General features: G+C 38.0%; 1 protein-coding gene across 1 annotated transcript in view; it reads left to right on the top strand.

Annotated features, from left to right (window-relative positions):
* Positions 1-16,289, top strand: part of Dthd1 (death domain containing 1) — a 62,322-nt gene extending 46,033 nt beyond the window's left edge. The window contains exons 9-10 of the mRNA XM_047567102.1: positions 11,326-11,383; positions 15,788-16,289. Of these exons, the coding sequence (XP_047423058.1) occupies positions 11,326-11,383; positions 15,788-16,110 (381 nt within the window). The 3' untranslated portion in view covers positions 16,111-16,289. The remainder of the gene's footprint in view (positions 1-11,325; positions 11,384-15,787) is intronic.
* Positions 16,290-18,184: the final 1,895 nt, after the last annotated feature.

Raw genomic sequence — 18,184 nt, 5'->3', positions numbered from 1 at the left:
TCTCGCTAAGTTGCTTAGGATCTTGGTAAATTGCTAAGACTGGCTTTGAACTTGCTATCCTCCTGCCTTAACCTCCCGAGCCACTGGGATTACAAGTGTATACCACTGTGACTGGCTTCAATAATTCTTTTACAAAGGAAATTCTTGCCTATCTGAAAAAATGTAATAATTAAAGAGATAAACAGTGTTTTTATATTTATACTCTTTAAATTTAACTTTTAAAAGTAAAAAGTGACATTTACTAATTCAAGCAATTTTCTACCTTATGAACTCTATATATTTTTCCTGCCGATACATCAGTCAGCATGTTAATTAGCAAATACTAATTAGGGCCTAATAGATATATTTAGTAGGGCTTAAAAATATATTGGTAATAAAGGTCAAAGTCCTAGCTTTTAGGGAAATTACAGTTCAGTTCAGGAAATAAAACATAAATACTTTAAAAGTTCTAAAACAATGCAAGAGATAAATAATAACCAAATGCAACAATAGAGCAATATCAAAAGACAGGAACTGATGATTGTCAAAGAACAGCCATGATGGCAAGTGAGAAGGGAGCAATTCCAGTGGACTGAGGTGACCTGGGGATGCAAGATGGATTTAGAGATGCATAAGACCCAGAGAGGAAGAGAGAGACTGTGTGTTTTACGAAACAGGAGAGGCAACATGAGCAGAAACTGAAGAATAAAATTGCAAGGTGTATGTTCAAGAAAGGATAATGAATTTATCTGTGTTGAATGTGATTGATTTTATGACCTAGAAAACATGTGTGAGACAGACATTCTGACCAGAGACCTTTATCATATGAGTAAACAGTTAAATCACTTGTCTCTTGGTATTCTTGGAATGGCTACCATTGAGGATGATGATGTGGATATCTAGTTTATCTTTCATTCTATAGGTAATCAGAAGTCATTGGAAAATTTTAACACGAAGAGTGATCAAGTTTGCTTTTAGTATCACTATCTCAGCCAAAAGAATAAATTAGAAAAAGATGAGTTTAGCAATGGTAAATGAGAGAGCTTGTAGAGTCCATGGAAGAGACGGTGAGGACCTGAGTCAGATGGTGGCAGTAAAGGTGGCAAGAAGAGATCAGAGTGGGAGAGATTTGGGATTTGGGATCCACAGGAGTTGGTGGCAGAGTGAATGGTATGTGGGGCTGGGAGGTGCAAGGACAATGGGATAGAGGGAATTGTGAAGAGGGGCTCCCTGGGACACTGGGCTATTGTTTTATGATATAATGTAGTGTTTCTTGAACTTTGCTTTTTAGATATTGTTTGTACTTGGATTTCATCTCCACTCGTCTCAACATTGCCCTACTAGTTTATCATGATTTTCTTTGCTTAGAAGCCTATTGCCACTCCCTTTTCTGTTTTGGTCAACTTCCTCACAACCATCAGTGTGGTTTTTCTCAAAAATCAGTGATTTTATCACTATTCTGCTAAAGCTCCTCAAATGGCACTTGAAGTCCATTATCAAAGAATAAGCCAATTACCTTGGCCCTTCACAAATGCCCACATCTTAGCCCCATGAGCTTTTCATACTATGTTACCCCAATTAATCTCTTATCCTGTTCCTCCTAAGATCTCACTTCCCTTACCTATTACAATTTTGACCACCTCAGGTTCTTCCCATAGCTGCCTTTGTGACAGCATCAACTCCACACTTAGTGCTGTTATCACTTCTTGAGAAGAAGCTCTTAACGTTCCCGAGGAGAATTAGGGAAATTTGGTTGTAGATATCACATTGTATCAGTAACTGTCACATGTACTAACATAAAGTCTATTACAACTTTTATTTATGTAATTAGCAATAATAATAAATGTTATTTATTATTATTACCTGCCAGAAATCTGCTATGTGATTTACTGACAAGGTGAGTAGTTGAAGAACCTGAGTCACAGAGAGGTTTTCTCCAAAGAGAAATTGCTGGAGATTGGCAAATTCACACTTTGAAACCCAGTTGGGCTGATTCCTGGGGTAGCGCTCCCCACATAGCACTCTGCTGTCTCTTCCTGGGTCTGATCTTCAGGGCTGGAAGCATAGTCTCTGTAACCTCTTCTCCTAGGATGAATTCAGTAATGCCTCATTGAATTATTTAAGGAATAAATGAATGTATGCTAGGGAAATTGATGAAGCAATTAAAGGTACAGTCTTCACAGCTGACAAAAGCTTTTCCCATTTTTTTTTTTTTTTTTTTTTTCTGGCTAACAGCTATATCTAGTAGAACTCTGTCATGTCTTGAAAGGAATGGCTTTTGTGGCATTTCTTATGCTGTGGCAAGACCTGGGAGGAAGATGTTTATAGCTGTCCAGGCCTTTCCAGTAACGTTCATCTCCCATTTTTTTTTTTTTGTCAAAAGATTAAAAGACTATGTCTATCAATATGCTATAAACAAAAATAAATAAATAAATAAAAATTTAAAAAAATCAGAAAACAAAAATTCTGTTAGAATATTCTAGAAAGAATTATGCTAAAAGTCCACTAGGCAACTGAATCTTGACAGGTCTTTCATATGGACAAAACCTTTATTAAGCATATCTAGGATGTAACAAGGAAGAAAAGAGGCTGAAGGTAATGTAAATTCTAACAGTGTTGTGTATCTCTCTTGATTTGTTGAACTGCTTTAAAAATTAATTGTACCATCCACACAACTACCCTTATGGGTCAAAGGCATCTGCTTTTGTCAGAACTAGAATTCCAAGCAGCATTTTAAATGATATCAACAGTAGTTAACATTTACGGAATGCTCGTGTGTTTGAAGGGCTTTATATAAGTTGTCATCTGTTCTTCATTGCAACTCATGAGGGGTATCCACTGCTTTACTCATTTGACAGATAAAAAATGAAACCACAGACATCAGCTTAGAAATCTGATTTCTTTCCTGGCCTTCATATATGTTCAACATGTATCTTCTGAATCATCCAGATTCTTGCTCACTTTGTGTGTGTTACCATTGCTGGATGTACCTTCTTCTGTCTGTCCCAGTTCCTGAGATTCTTTGGGTTTTCCTGAATTTATCCATCTGGTGACCAGGGCCCTAAAGCTGTCTCCTTTTGTGACTGAACTCATCAAGGACTGAGAGGTATTAATGAATTTCTTCCTCTTGGCAAAACCATAATCAGCCTGAAGCCTTAAAAGGAGTGATTTTCTAAGAACCAAGCAAATGAAAAAATAACATAAAACATAAAATTGGCTGTATGGGTGCATATTTAAAAAAAAGAAATATCTGAGTTAAACAGAGATATGGATCTACATTTACTTCCCAAGTGTAGTCATTAGGTCTATTTCCAAGGAGACCACCCCAGGTTGGAACTTCTTGCTCTGAACTTTGTTCTTACTTTGTTCCTCAGTAATCCTTTCTCTGTGCAGAAGCACTTCCTTTCATTGTGAGGGTCAAGCATCTCTGACTGGCCTCCAGGAAGTTCTACACTGACCGTGTGATTGTAAGAATGTCCATAATGAAAACAACAGGATACTGGCTAATGCTGATGTCTTTTAATTTATTCATTTAAAAGTGTGTGTGTGTGTGTGTGTGTGTGTGTGTGTGTGTGTGTGTAAATACTTCAATATACACAAAAATAGAGTAAATACGCAATGAACCCACACGGACCCATCTCCCATCATTTTCTGCCTTGTTTCTTTATGTTGTAGTATTTTAAAGCAAATCACAGATATATCTGTTTATTTGTAAATACTTCAGAATACATTTCTAAGGGGTAAGAACAATGAAAAAATGACCACGATCTCATTGATATACTCAAAAAAAATTCAGTGATCACTTTTTAACATCATCTACTATGTGGCCCATTTTCTGTATTCAACCACTGACTCAATTTCTTTCTTTTTTTTGGTTGACTTATTCCAAAGCCAAGTCCCTATAAAATCTGGACATTACATTGGGTTTGCATGTCTCTGCCACCCTTTGTTGAATTCTTGATGTGGGCCATGTCCTTTGCAGACATTATTTCCGTCTATCTCCATGCACACTGCACAAGTAGAAGCCATCTTTTCTGCTTCCCAGTTAGAGTTCCAGAAGAGTCTAGATGGCTTGCCTCAGCTTGCATACCTCACAGGAGCGGAGGCGGACTGTGAAGCCATTCCTTTTATGCTTACCGTCTCCTTCTGTGCTTTGCGCAAGCCAGATCCTTGCTTACTTGAGGCCTGACACATTTACCACTATGTCATGTTGCCTCTCGCATCCTTTGCCCCTTGAGGGTGTTTGGAAAATTGAAATCTTTCAAAGAACCGGTTGGGAAGGGTGGTTGTACCTTTTATTGAAACAAAGGTTTGGAATGGAGCCTTGGATGGTGGTTTCTCTGTTTACCTGGAATTTTTCAGCTCTTGAGTCAGAAGCAGGCTTCTTCAGTCAGTTTGGTTTGAAGGTTTAGCTGTTTAGGAACAGCCTGATACATTTTCCTGTCCTGTTCATCTGGGGACATCAGCTCTTACTTTATTGCCAGAGCAGAGGCCACAGTCATCCCTGGAGCAGGGAAGGGCCTACTTTCTCTGGCTTAGGTTATGAGTTTGGGTCCATTGCTGTTGATGACTTACCACTCAGATGCCCTTAAAATTCTGTCGCTAGAGTTTTGAAGGGCAAAGATGTTTTCTATTTGTGTTTGCATGGAAAAGTATTATTCTCAGAAAATAGGAGATGCTCAGTTAGAGTGCTCTTCCCTAAATTTTGAAGTTGCGTGTGCTTTACTTATTTGTTTTTTTGAGGACAATACATATATTATCTTTAAATAAAAATGAATTCACATGATGAGACACTTGTTCTCTTTTTAATACTTTCTCTGATCTTCTGAGCAGATCTCAGGTTGGTGTTAATGTATTTTTGTATCTAACACTTGCAAAACTCCTTTTTTAACAGAATCCTTCTGAAGTTTCAAAAATCTTGGCTGACAGAAGAACTTATTAACTTTTTTTTTTTTTTGCTTTAAATGTACTTATGTTTAGTATTTTCTTAAATTTATATAAGTGAAAATTTTCCCATTTGTGGTAAAAATATGAGGTTTTCTTTTAAAACTATTAATGTAGGCAAGAACTAGTAATTTTAAAGGAAACATATGGAGCAATAATTGGTAATACCTTGAGCACTTATTTCATATGATGGTCTGCTTGAAGTTACATGATATAACTCAATACCTCATCTTAGTGACTATGAAGCAGGTACTATTATCCTCATTTTTTTAAAATAAGAAAACTGAGGAACAAAGAGCATACTTTGCTCAAGGTCACAGTTTAGTGAGTAGTCTGAGTAGAAGTTAAGCCCTTTATTTTCATCTAATCCTTCCTCCAAAACCAGAGAAGGAAAACTGACACATGAAAATGGTGAGCATACTGTGGAGGAGGAGGTGGAATGGCTGAATGGAAGGTTCCATGTTATACCATCTCAGATATGAGTTTTAACTTAAGTTCAGATAAGGATTCTGGACAAGTACAGACAGTACTTTAAATGTAATATGCATCACTTTGAATGCATATTTTTGGTTGAATTATTTTCTCTCTCTAAATTTCTTCCCTCGTTTGTAAACTAGGCATAACTACTATGGACACACACACACAAACACACACAGACACACATGACTACCAAGTATTGTTTATTAAGTTCAGGCCTTAGACAGACCTGGGTTTTGCTATAAATGAGCCATGTCACCTTGGAGAAGTTACATCAGCACAACAGGGATGATACTACATCAAACCCTTGACTTTAAATGAAATAATGTAATCACACACATGTGTCCTCACTCAGTACTGAGATAAACATTCATTTGATTGGTGGTTGTTATGTTGAAACCCTAACTGTAGCACAATTCATGCTACCGTTAACTTTTGTACCACATTATTTCTTTGATCAATATTCTATCTAGCTTGTTTATAATTCAGAGCCATTAAGAATTCTATGTGAGCCACATATTATAAAACTGAGAATATAGTTTATGATTATGATGTAAAAAATGCACCCGAGTTAAGCACATGGTGACTATTACTTAGTTAAACAGGCCTCTATGCAATATAAATACAGACTAGAGTAAGCCAGGACTTACTGATCACACCTTAAATGCTCCTTCTAAAAGTCCACATTCAAGATACACAGAAAGATAATGATTATGTGTAATTTCTCCACCTACTGTTGATCCTATCACTTTTACTTGTATGTCTTCTAATTACAAATAAAGAACCTGTTTACCAGAAAAATTTATGATACATGTGTGGGATGGGAGGGGTGTGGGTAGCTTTGATGATATAATAATGACCTGTGAAAAGATCAGGTGTATGTGTCCCAAGGTAAATGATAAAAATAACAATAGCGGCCTGGTAGTTTTTGTTGTTGCTGGTTGTATAAAGCTATTATTTAGTTGTAATACCATGTGGCATCCATGCTACATGGTGTTAAAAATATCAGAAAGTCCTTACTATATCCCTGAACACAAAGACTTTTCTGCAGTAGAGACCTCAAGAACAGGAAGGCAGTAGAAAGTAGAGGACAAACTTTACCATTATATTATTTTTACCATTATATTATTTTTACCATTATATTATATTTACCATTATATTATTTCTTCCAAGTGTCAAGAGTGCTGTTGGGTATGACCTTGAAATTAGTGACCAATCCATGGTACAATTTTCGTCTGGAATCAAAGATAGCATTTCACCTCATTCTTTCTACTTACCACCTCACAATGTGTGTGAAATAGTGGGAAGGATTTATAATTTCCTTGACCTTCCCCCTCTCCAGCTTTAGACATTGATAGATTTCATTGGTCGTGGTGGTGGTGATCCTTGGAGATCTGCCAGCACATCATCTTCGTTGCGCCCCCTACTCTGACCCACAATGCCTCATTCAGGTTGGGAGGGTGCTGTGGTGATATGAGATCACCGAGCAAATCAGCCCTGAAGCCAGACCTGTAACGGCACTTGCTTCCACTGCATTGTTTCTCACTCTTGTTTTCACCGGCGTGTTTCTGTGGTGATGTTAGCTTGGATCATGCCAGCACCACCCTAAGCTCCTGAAAGCACATTACAATGAGGGTGAGTCCCAGTCACAACTGAAACACTGAGCTTTTTCCAGGCCAAACCAGGGACGAGACGGTCAGCAAAGGCTGAGCCCAGGACTGCTGTGAGACCTCAGTGACGGAACTGTCTCCAGTGCTGTGATGTCGTGGGGACACTTTGGTTCTGCCTTGCTCTACATGAGGCTGTACTTACAAGAGTACCTTTAGTTACAGATGGATCTTTGGCCCATCTACATACTGGAATTTTAGGGTTAGAGAAAGCCTCTCTGCCTGTAAATATGACACTGTAGTTCCAGCAAAACTTGTGTGATTAACAATTAGATGACTTTTATTAAATATACATGTGCCAAGAACTGAATTAAGTTGTTTCCTTGAAAGTGTATTACAATTTCTCTTGCTCCCACCCCTTCCGATAATGGGTGCTAAAATAATTAGATAAAAAGAATTGGTTCTAGTGTTCTATAAAATAGTAGGGTAACTCTAGTCTGCAGCAATTTATTATGTTTCACAATAACTAGAAGAGTAGAAGGTTCCCAACACATAGAAATGATAAGTGTTAAAGGAGATGTTACACTCATTTGATCATTACACATTACATGTGTCAAATTATCATACTGTACCCCATAAATATGTACAAATATCATGAATCAATTAAAATTTTAAAAGTACTATATCATATAGTAAATAAACAAACTAGTAATGTAGTCATTTACTACCACTGCCAAATATTATGTTCTCTACAGAACTGTAAAGGCCGCACCTTTACCTGACTGGAACCACAGTAGGTTTGTTCACGCCAGCATTACCACAAACACTGAGCAACATGTGCCCATCAATGGGGAAAACAGATCATGAATTACATATTTTCTTTCATCTAATGCTCACAAACCTAGGGAATATGTAATATGATGATAATTGTTTTAAAATTCAGGAGACTGAGTCATGGGTTCAATCAGAAAACAGCAACTGACAAAGTGTGGTTTGAACTTGGTCTGACCTGAGCGCTCACGTGGTCAAGCAGAGTGGCACTGGGGAATGATCAGCTTTGCTCCATCACACCTGGGCTCCCAGCAGCTTCTTTCTACATTTCCTTGGGGTCTCAAAGGAGACCTAGCACTCTTGAGCTGTAACAGTTTCAGCCATCACAGAGGAAAACAGGAAGTGCACTCTTCCATACTCTGTGTATATGAAAGGCAAATGAGATAACCAAGAAGAAAGAAATTTTTTAAAACCTCTGAAGCAGGATCAATTTTGGGAGTATCATATATGCTTGATAAGCATTTAAAGAAATACCCAGTCTAGAAGGTTTTTGTATGGATGCTGAGGTGCAAGCTGGATTATGAAATTAAGCTGAGTCTCAGAAATATCCAGGCATGGGGCTGGGGAGATAGCTCAGTTGGTAGAGTGCTTGCCTTGCGTGCGCAAGGTCCTGGGTTCGATCCCCAGCACCACACAAAAAAAGAAATATCCAGGCATATGACATATGACTTGACAGACAATTTTCAGCAGGGTCATTGGGACCTTACCTAGAAAAATGCTAGATATGCCCAGGGCAGTTCGTAGAAAAAATTGTCACACTAGTGAGTCCAACTATAAAGTTATCTATGTAGTTTTAAGAATCCAGTAGGAGGATTATATTTGGGCAGCATGTAAAGAATAGTGAGTAATTGAAGGAATCCTCACAGCAGCAGCTGTAAAGCTCTTGGCACTCATAACACCCGCTTCCAGTGTGAGTGGTTGCTTTGGTTTCAGTACTTCCAAGTAGACAAGGGAAGCAACACGACACATCTACAAACATCTGGATTACTTACAGTTTTATTATTTATAGATTTCCTTGAGAGTTTATAGTGAGGGAGAAATTATCCCCAGTATCCCCCTTTATAAGGGAGATGGATTGAGGACGCAGTTTACAGAGAGCTTGAAAGCCACATTTTGATTTGCCCAACGATCCATCTCCTTGTGCGATAACATGTTAAAAGCGGCATTGAAGAAATCGTATTGTGCAAGTTAAAATGTACAATATTAACATAAAAACATGTTGCGTGAGAAGAATAATGAAGTTTTCTTTAGCAAATAGTAGAGGTAACAGAATGGGCCTTCTAATTAGAAGAAGGGGAGAGGGGAAGTGGGGAAACATTAGACTGGTCCTGCTGAGGAAGGCACTCAGAAAGCCATGTGAGGACACTGGGCACATGGGGGAGGGCAGACTCTGGAAGGACAAGCAGAAGCTTCCTGTTTGACTTGGTTGACCCTGGGCAACAGTGAGCTTCCAGGAGCAATGTGCAAAGCAAAATTAGTACACAAACAAAAATTGTGCACAGAGAAAATCATGCAAAGAAAGGACTGGAAGGGAAGAAAGTAGAAGGGAAGATATAAGGGAAGGTGACCTTGAAAACCCCCAATGCCTGGACATTTAAAAGAAGCTCTGCTGCCACAATTCATTCCCTCTGTGACTGTATGTGAGATGAAGTGCTTGACCTTCATTTTCACGGGTGAGAAGAATAAGTCATGTAGTAAACACTAGAACCACTCTCAATGCATTAAGATGCTCTGAGACATCTGTGAACAAAGAAGGACTCAGGGAAGAAACAATTGATATAAAGAAAAGATAAAAACCTGACTGTATCTCTTGCCCAAGGCTCAGTCCAGGTGATATGCCTTTTGAAGGAATGAAGAATCTGCTGTACTGTTCAAATTGATACTCATCTTTCAATTTTGAGGCACATCATTGATGCCTCAAAAATGTATTTATTTTGTAATGCTGCTATAGAATATTTGAACTTCCACTTCTTCTTAATTCCATCCCATTAAAACTTCTTAATGGAAGTTTTATATGCTTCCATGATCATGTAATGCCTACAAAAGATGAAATTCAGATTCAACGCACTTGTACTGAGTTCCCAATAGGAAGCAGTGTGATACATACTAACATACAGTACTTACATCATTCTTGTATCACAGCTTTGAAGTAGGCTTTTAAAAAATATTCTGGGACTGGTTGTGCAGCTCAGTGGTAGAACACATGCTTCGCATGCATGAGTCCCTGGGTCTGATCCCCAGCACTGAAAAAATTGAAATAATTATAGGTTCATAGGAAGTTGCAAAAGACAGTATTTTTTGCCCAGTTTTCCTCAGTAGTTACATCTTACATAACAATACTATAACATCAAAACCAGGAGGTTGACAGTGATACACTGTGATACAAAGTGTGTATCTTTACAATTTTACCACATGTATAGATTCATGTACCCACCACCACATTCAAAACACAGGACTGGCCCATCACCACAATGATGGTGTTACCTCTTTCTCATCATGTTTCTAGATCAGTAAGTGCCAGCAATCTCTAATGAGCTGTTCTACATCTTTAAAATTCCATAATTTCAAGAATATAATAAGTGAAATCAGAATGTGCAAACTTCTGAGACTTGAATTTTGTACTTGTCATAATACCTAGTGGCTCTTGAAAACTGTAGTTAGAAGCTATTGCATGTATCCATGATTTGTCCTTTCAATAACTGAGTAGTATCCCCGAGTTTGGATGTATTATTAAACAACATTTTTAGCTGTTTCTAGATTTGGCTATTACAAATAGAGCTGCTATGAACATTTGCATGCAATTTTTTATAATGAACATTTCAGAGAGATTAAGAGATAAGTAAATGTTCCATAGTAACACTGCTCTCAGTCACTAAACTGGTATCCAGACCCAGATGTTTTTACCTTATCTCTTGTGCTATTTCCACCATCCCTCATTAAATGAGAACAAACTGTTCTGAAGGTAGTGGAGAAAAGAAACAATTATATATGTGATTATTTTTTTTAAAAAGTTTGTTTTAGAATAATATAAGTTCAACGCCTTGATTGTTTTTAGCATCTTGTATATGCATCATTCACCTGTTGATCCACACAAACTATTGTTTAAGTATCTATTAGGTGCCTGTGCTGTGTGTTGAAGCATAGTACCAGCCCCTCAAGGATTTTACAAAAACAGTGTTTATGGTATAGAGATAGTTTGCTCTGCATTAGTTGACTTTAATATTTTTGAGTTTTAGTTGGGAAATGTTTGTTCTGAGTTCGTGTGTTATAATAATATTTAAATGTATAATATTCTTAAATTTAAATTGGGTTGCTTTACTTTGCCTTATCTTAGGAAAATAATTGCTGAACATGCATACACAAATACCAGATCTAATTTTGCAAGGCATACAATTCAGTGCTTCTTCTAAATAGGGGTGAGGTTCATATAGGGTTTTATTTGTAGCTTATTTACCAATAAATAATTTCTTCTGCTTATTCCCAATAGCATGAAAAATTAATCAACCGTCCGCAGAGCACCAAGAGAATTTCTAAAGATCCTCTAGGTAAGTAACATTTGCTCTGTACTCATACTGTTCTTTCTCCTCTCATATTTTATGTATGTGTGAATCCTTCTATAAAAAAGAATGGAGAAAGTGACTTTTCATTTAATCATTAAGTTTATCAAGTCTAATAAATGGATTTTTCTAGCAAAGTCATGCACATATAAACCAAAATATCATTCTCAAATATGCATATAATGAAATTTGTTCTGAAATCTATAAAAGATTTATATTTTATAAATTTTAATATCTTTATTTTTTAATATCTTTATATTAATAAATCTTAATAAGTAGTGTTTTACTCAGATAACTAACAAACAAGTTCTTAGTTTGGTAAATAGACAGCTACGGTTTATTGGGAAATGTTGACTATTAAGTTTTAAATGTTTAAGTGTGGTCAGTTCAAACCAACATTTGTGGTAAATAGATTTAAATAGAAGTATATATTGGTATAAATTCTCAACAAACATAGTTTATATTTCTATTTTATATTATGCATAATTGACAGGGTTATGCACAGATAAGCATGATGGTGTATTATGATGATGCAGACTTCAGGGTAGAATTTGACACCTTTACTCTATTTTAGCCTTTAAAACAATTCATTTTGTGATGTTAATAGCTACAAATGCAATCACTTACTTTTCTTCAAAAGACATCAGTGGATGGGTTTTGACTACTGTATTAGGTCCTCATGGATGGCCCAGAATCCCAACCAGAGGTTACCCTTAGGGATAACAGAACATGCATAGACTTCACTGAACTAAAGCTGCTTTAAAAGAGAAAGCAAATGAAATAGAAAAACAACAACAACAACAACATTAATAAATGAAAACTTGGCAAGTTTATCAATGTTCACTTTTAAAGAATTCGATGTTCAAATAAAAGCACAATTTCTGCTCCTGTCAATAATCTCTGGGTAGTATAAGAGTGTAATGATTCTTCTGATGTGTGCTAGGAAGTCCTGGGTTGCTACCAATTAAATAGATTAGGTAGATAATGTTATATATTTTTAGTAGGATAAAACTATTAAAAGTACAAATGCCAAGTTTAGAAGGTTAGACTCTAGGAGGACCTTTCAAGAGATCAATAGGGGACTAGCAAGATCAGATTAGATGCAAAACGGTTGTCAGAAGTTGTGCAGAGGACAAGGTGAGTCACACTGATAGCAAGGATGAGAATTAGAATGCTTGTACCTGTGATACTCCATCCAGCCAAGATAGGTAGGGCATTGTGGTTGTCAGATTCCATCTCTGTGACAAAATACTTGAGTTAATCAACTTAAAAGAGGGAAAGGCTTATTTTGGCTCAAAATTACAGAGGTTGTGGTCCCATGGCGACTTGGTCCCATTGCTTTAGGTTTGTGGTGGCAGAGTACATCATGGCAGGAGACATGGTGGGAGATGCCTGTTCACCTCATGGTAGCTGGGAAGCAAGAAGAGAAACAAGAAGATGCCAGGATCCCAGTATCCACTTCAAGAGTTTGCCCCAGTGACCTAACGTTCTCCCATAGGCCCCACCTTCCAAAGGTTCCACCATTTCCCACTTAGTGTCACGGACTGATGACCAACCTTCAAAACAAGTCATCGGGGGACAATGAAGATAACAGGCATGGTTAAGATTGATTCAGTAAGGCTAGAGAGTAGAAGAAAGGGTGTACATGTTCAAAGTTGGAACCACTGGCAATTATGTACAAGGGATAAGAAGTAGAATTCAATAAATTTGAGTAATGTCACATATTATACCTAAGCTGAATGGTCACACTAATACAGTGAATAAAGTGAATAAAGATCAGATAGCGAGAAGGAAAGGCCAAAGCTCATGATTTTGATTTTAGAAATATAACATTTGTAGTGACTATGGTATACCCTGATGGAGATTTTGAGAAAATGAATATTGTAAATAGTATCCTAGGATATAGGAAAACAAAGTCAAAGATGAAGAGATAGCAAATCTGGGGTATTTCACCTAGAGGTTGTGGTTAAATAAGAAAGAATTGACGGATTCATTGAGTGGAAAGGACAGAAATAGAAGAGGCCTGTGGTAGGAAGCAGTAATTTAGCAGCACCAGGAGGACGAGTCACAAAAGGGCAAGAAAAGGAAGGGGAGAATTCTGGGAGAACATGAAATCCAAGGAAAGAAGTTAAATGCTTTGTGGAAATCTAAGAAGATGCAGGCCAAGGTCACTGACTGCAAGTAGTAATTAAGAATTCTCCAGGAAGGTTTGAAAAAAGGTTTAAATAGTAGTTTTTACAAAGGTCACAGAATCCCTAAAGCAAGCAAGTAAGTGGTTAGTAGATGGTGAGGAACTCGAGGCCTCATGGCACATTAGACATCAAAAGATTATTATGGTCAAAAAATAAAAAGGGAAGAGATAGCACAGTAGCTTGATTTTGTAGCATAAGGAAAAAGATGACCCAAGCATGTTTATAAGAAGCATGAAAGGACCCAGGGTGAGGAGGAGATTAAGGGACAGAAGTGAAGGGAAAATATTGGATGAAAAACAGTGTGGGATGGAATCCAGCAAACACAAAGAAGGGAGATTTTCTAAGAAAGGATTTCGGGAATGAAAACAAGGTTATAAGAACTCAGGCAGAATGGCTTTGTGTAAAGTGGGAAAAAAACAGATTTTCACTGGGTGAAATGGGAGAGTGAGACAGGAATTTAAAGACAGGAGAAAAGATTTTGGTCTTTGCTATGGAAAATTTTAAATTGTGATTAGAAAAAATTTAAATGAATTTGTAAATGCTAAGGGCTCAAATAGAATAAAATAGCATAGAGTTTATTAGGCACAATCAATGTATTTTTATAACTGGGTAGCTGGAGTAGTTCGATACAGAGTCAACCTACATGATTAGGGTTGACAAATTGACAATAATGACAACAAAGCTAAGGAGGACAACATGTTTTAAATTGGATGCAAGACCATATTTAGTGTATATAACTGATTGTTAGGAGCCGTACTGGTATGTAAGACTTGCAGGGGTGATTGACAGGAGGGATGGCTCTATTAGTGATGGGGACAAAGAACATTATTCAGGAGCAGAGGAATAGAATCTGTGGGAGTTTAGGAGCTAGTAGTCATATCCAGAAGCTGAGGCCATGGAGGAGGGATAATTCTGGCTGATGATGAAACATGAGGATTAGCTCTGAAAGTCAGTTTCTAATTTGGAGTCACAGGATAGGTCACTGTAGTTAACAAGATTAAGGAACCATGTGGTCAGTAGCATGAGTGATTATCAATGTCATGGCCAATGACAGGAGATAGATGGGGATGGTGTGGGTGGGGGGAGAAAGGCCCATCCAGGTAGCACAAACCTCTAAATGAATGCACTGCACGCTGGTAGCAGAATAATTATTTGAAAAGAAACAAGGATGTGTTAACTTCTTTCCTTTAAGTAATCTTCACAAATAAGTGGCTTTATAGTGTAAAATCAGAGCACCATTTATGTGAGTAGGTAGGTGGAAGGAGTAATTGAGTAATAGGGGGAAGGCATGGAATTCTTTGCTCATACAAGGTCAGGAAAACCAGTGCAGGGGTAAGCCTGAGAGTGGAAGAAAGTATGTAGGATAGATAGGTCTGGTATGTGAAAGGGGGAAGATAAAGGGCTTGTATGTGGAAGGGGAGAGTGAGTGGGGTACAAGGGATTTACTTAGAGTGATGGCTTTGAATTATGCAACGAAAACCATAGCAACAGCAGATGGAATCATGAGATTAGGAAGCCGACAGGAGTCTCAGGCTTAGGGGAAAGATATGCTTAGAATACAGGACATGGTCAGAGGAGATGTTTGCAAGTCTAAATAGTCCAGAGGTCCAGAGGAAATGTTGATGTAATAAACTTTTCACAGAATGCTTTTTGGGTAGTGAAACTTGTGTGTACACTTATATGTGTGTGTGTGTGCACGAATGGATATGTGTGAGGACCAGCTAACTTCTGGTATTATTTATTCATCACATTAATACTAATAAAGATAAATATCTTTTTGAACCAATGACATATCCTTTGACACGGTAGTACGAGGCTAGGGATGGCTAGGAACCCCAGCATCAGCATTCTCTAGAAGCCTCTTGAAGCTGCCATGTTTTGCTCCACTCTAGTCCTACCCAATTACCTGTGTGGGCTGGAAACCTAAAACTGTTTTAACAAGCCCTCCTGGTTCTCCGGTACATTAAAATTTGAAGAGCATTTCTAACCCTTTGCAGTAGTTGGCAGGCTCAGAAGATGAGCTCAGCAATGACAGGGATTCAAAAGCTCTCAACTGTCCACCTGGGTGGTCCCACATCTCTCTGCTGCTCAGAAGCCAAACTAGAGGCCTGGTAGATTCCTGTGAGCAGGTGTGGAAGGTTGGATTAGCACATCCCTCCAGCAAGCTTCCTAACACTGGGTGTTCCTTATGTGCCCCCAGAGGCCCTTTGGGATAACTTGCTCCACTGGCTGGCAGAGGAACTCTCAGAAGAAAATGCTGAGGTCCTTACCTCGTCCCTCCCTCTGCGCTGCAGCACCGTTCAGCTCATCAAACTCAAGCATCCTGATGACCTCACTGAGCAGATCCATGAACTTCTTTGCTTCTGGAAAAAGTCTCTCCCGACTTCCACTGACAAAGTTCGCCTCCTGGCTCGTCACCTTCGCAAGATGGGCAGGAGTGATCTTGCAGAAGAGTTCAAGTTCAAGTGGGAAAATAAAGTGTTCACCGAACCCCAACAGTGGTTTGATATGGTGGCTGAGTAAAAGCTGGTGACTCTTCTTTTTGCCCTAGGAAAAGGCTCATGGGTTTTAAAACTGGGGTTTCTGTCAATGTTTACTGAACATTGTCCAAGTAACAGTGTTTGAGGTGAGTTTGTTTGATAGATGTGTTACTAAGAAATCAGTTGAAACAATGGAGAAATATTAATAGACAATAAAAGATATACCTGGGTCTGAGGACTCCTTCACTGTTGAGTGACATATTTTCTGCAACTCTGAAAGTCTTGGGTTTGGCCATACTTAATAGCATTTGCGATAGTTTGGTCCCATTTACATTTTAATAGCCAAGGCTGCTTGCTATGTAAGCAGGAAAGATATGACTGCAGAATCACTTTTTTTAAAACTGTTATCTATGTAAAATTAAATGTGTTACCCATGACTCCAAGCAACCAAATCAAGTTACAGAGGTACCAGGGGACTCACAGGTAACAATACAAAATAAATTGAAATGATTTTAGTGATAGCAAGTCATTTTTAAGAAAACAGAGAAACTTGAAATAAATTAAAAACAGAAAAATGCTTTAACCATTGACTGCCACAAGCTTTTCTGTTTTTAAAAAAATGTAGTTTGGAATAGGAAAATTTTCATTTTATTATTAGCAAAATGAGGCAGTGCAGAGAAAATGAAGTATAATTGAAAGAATTCAAGACTTCTTTCACCGACTTTAAAAAAAAGTCTCAGTTAACAGAAACCTAACAGCATAGGCCAACATGGTGTTGGTTTGCAAACCAAGTAGCAATTAATTTCGATTATGGACACCTGGAAATTAATGAAATTACATAAAAAAATAAATATTGATGGCTCTCAAACTTAAGGACAAATTTTCTTCTAAGCAGGGACTTGGATAACTCTGTGGTTATATGTTGAAAAAGAAGATCCCAATTTCCAAACACATTCCTAAGAAGAAACATTTTATTAATCAAGATTTGTTTTTCTTTTTTTCCACATTACCAAAAAGGTCCTAAAGGTATTTTCATGTTTTCTGGAATGAAGACTAAACAGACCAAAGTGTTCATTGTCTTTTAAACAAAGGAAGAAATACATAAGTAAATAATGAATTTGCATCTTATTTTGCTATTAGAGATGACTAGTATGAATATTTTGCTGTATTTTCTTTTTTCTTAGAAGGAGAGGTTTTCATTTCCATGGCTATAGAGCTATACGAGCACATTCCCACATGAGCTCATGTACACGTGCACATACTAGCATGTACACATGTCCTGATACACGTGATCTCCTGGTTCACCTCCTTCTCACACGCATCTCAATTTCCTCATGTGCACACTCATGTGCACACAAATACACACATCTCCACACACTTGCCTCAAACACACATGCTTATTTACCTTATAACCTCATGTCCACCTGTGCATCCCATGTGCAGACACGGTACTAACACGTCTCCCATACACACTCTCATGTGTCACACAAATACATTTATGTACATAATCACACACACCCTGAACACAGATACTGTCTCAGATCCACCTGTGTAACCTCACACACGCTTTCACACACTCCCTCACATGTAGTTCTCTCTCATATCTCACACATAATATATTCATAACCTTGCCTCCCCCAAATAGATACACACAGATACCCTGTATCACTTCACACCCAGACCTTCGCCTGCACACATTCTCACAAGCATCACATCTCACATGCTCTGCCCCCACCCATCTTTCTGTCTCACACACATTCACACAGATAACTCTCACGTTTACCCTCACAGGCATATACACACACCCACACATCTTCACACACATGGACACAGTTACTTTCCAGAATTAAAAATGTGCACATATTATTGTGACACTAAGACAATATAAAGGTATCAAAAGAAAATAAAGATCTTCTCTTTAGTACCATATGTCTTTAGGTAATCCTGGATTCAGGCTGCTGTGGCCATATATGTGTTTTTCCTTCGTTGGGAGATACTCCTGAATACCCTCACAGACCCACCCCATCTCTCCCCACCCTTGGGCACCTGATCTGTCTGGTGGGCTGACCTGCATGGATCACATCAGCGAAGACGCTCTGCGCTTCTCGTTGGGTTTG

The sequence above is a fragment of the Sciurus carolinensis genome, chromosome 10 (genome assembly GCF_902686445.1).
Source record: "Sciurus carolinensis chromosome 10, mSciCar1.2, whole genome shotgun sequence".
In the NCBI taxonomy this organism is placed as follows: domain Eukaryota; kingdom Metazoa; phylum Chordata; class Mammalia; order Rodentia; family Sciuridae; genus Sciurus; species Sciurus carolinensis.
Note: the sequence above shows the minus strand (reverse complement) of the source record. Positions and strands in the feature narration are given on the sequence as shown.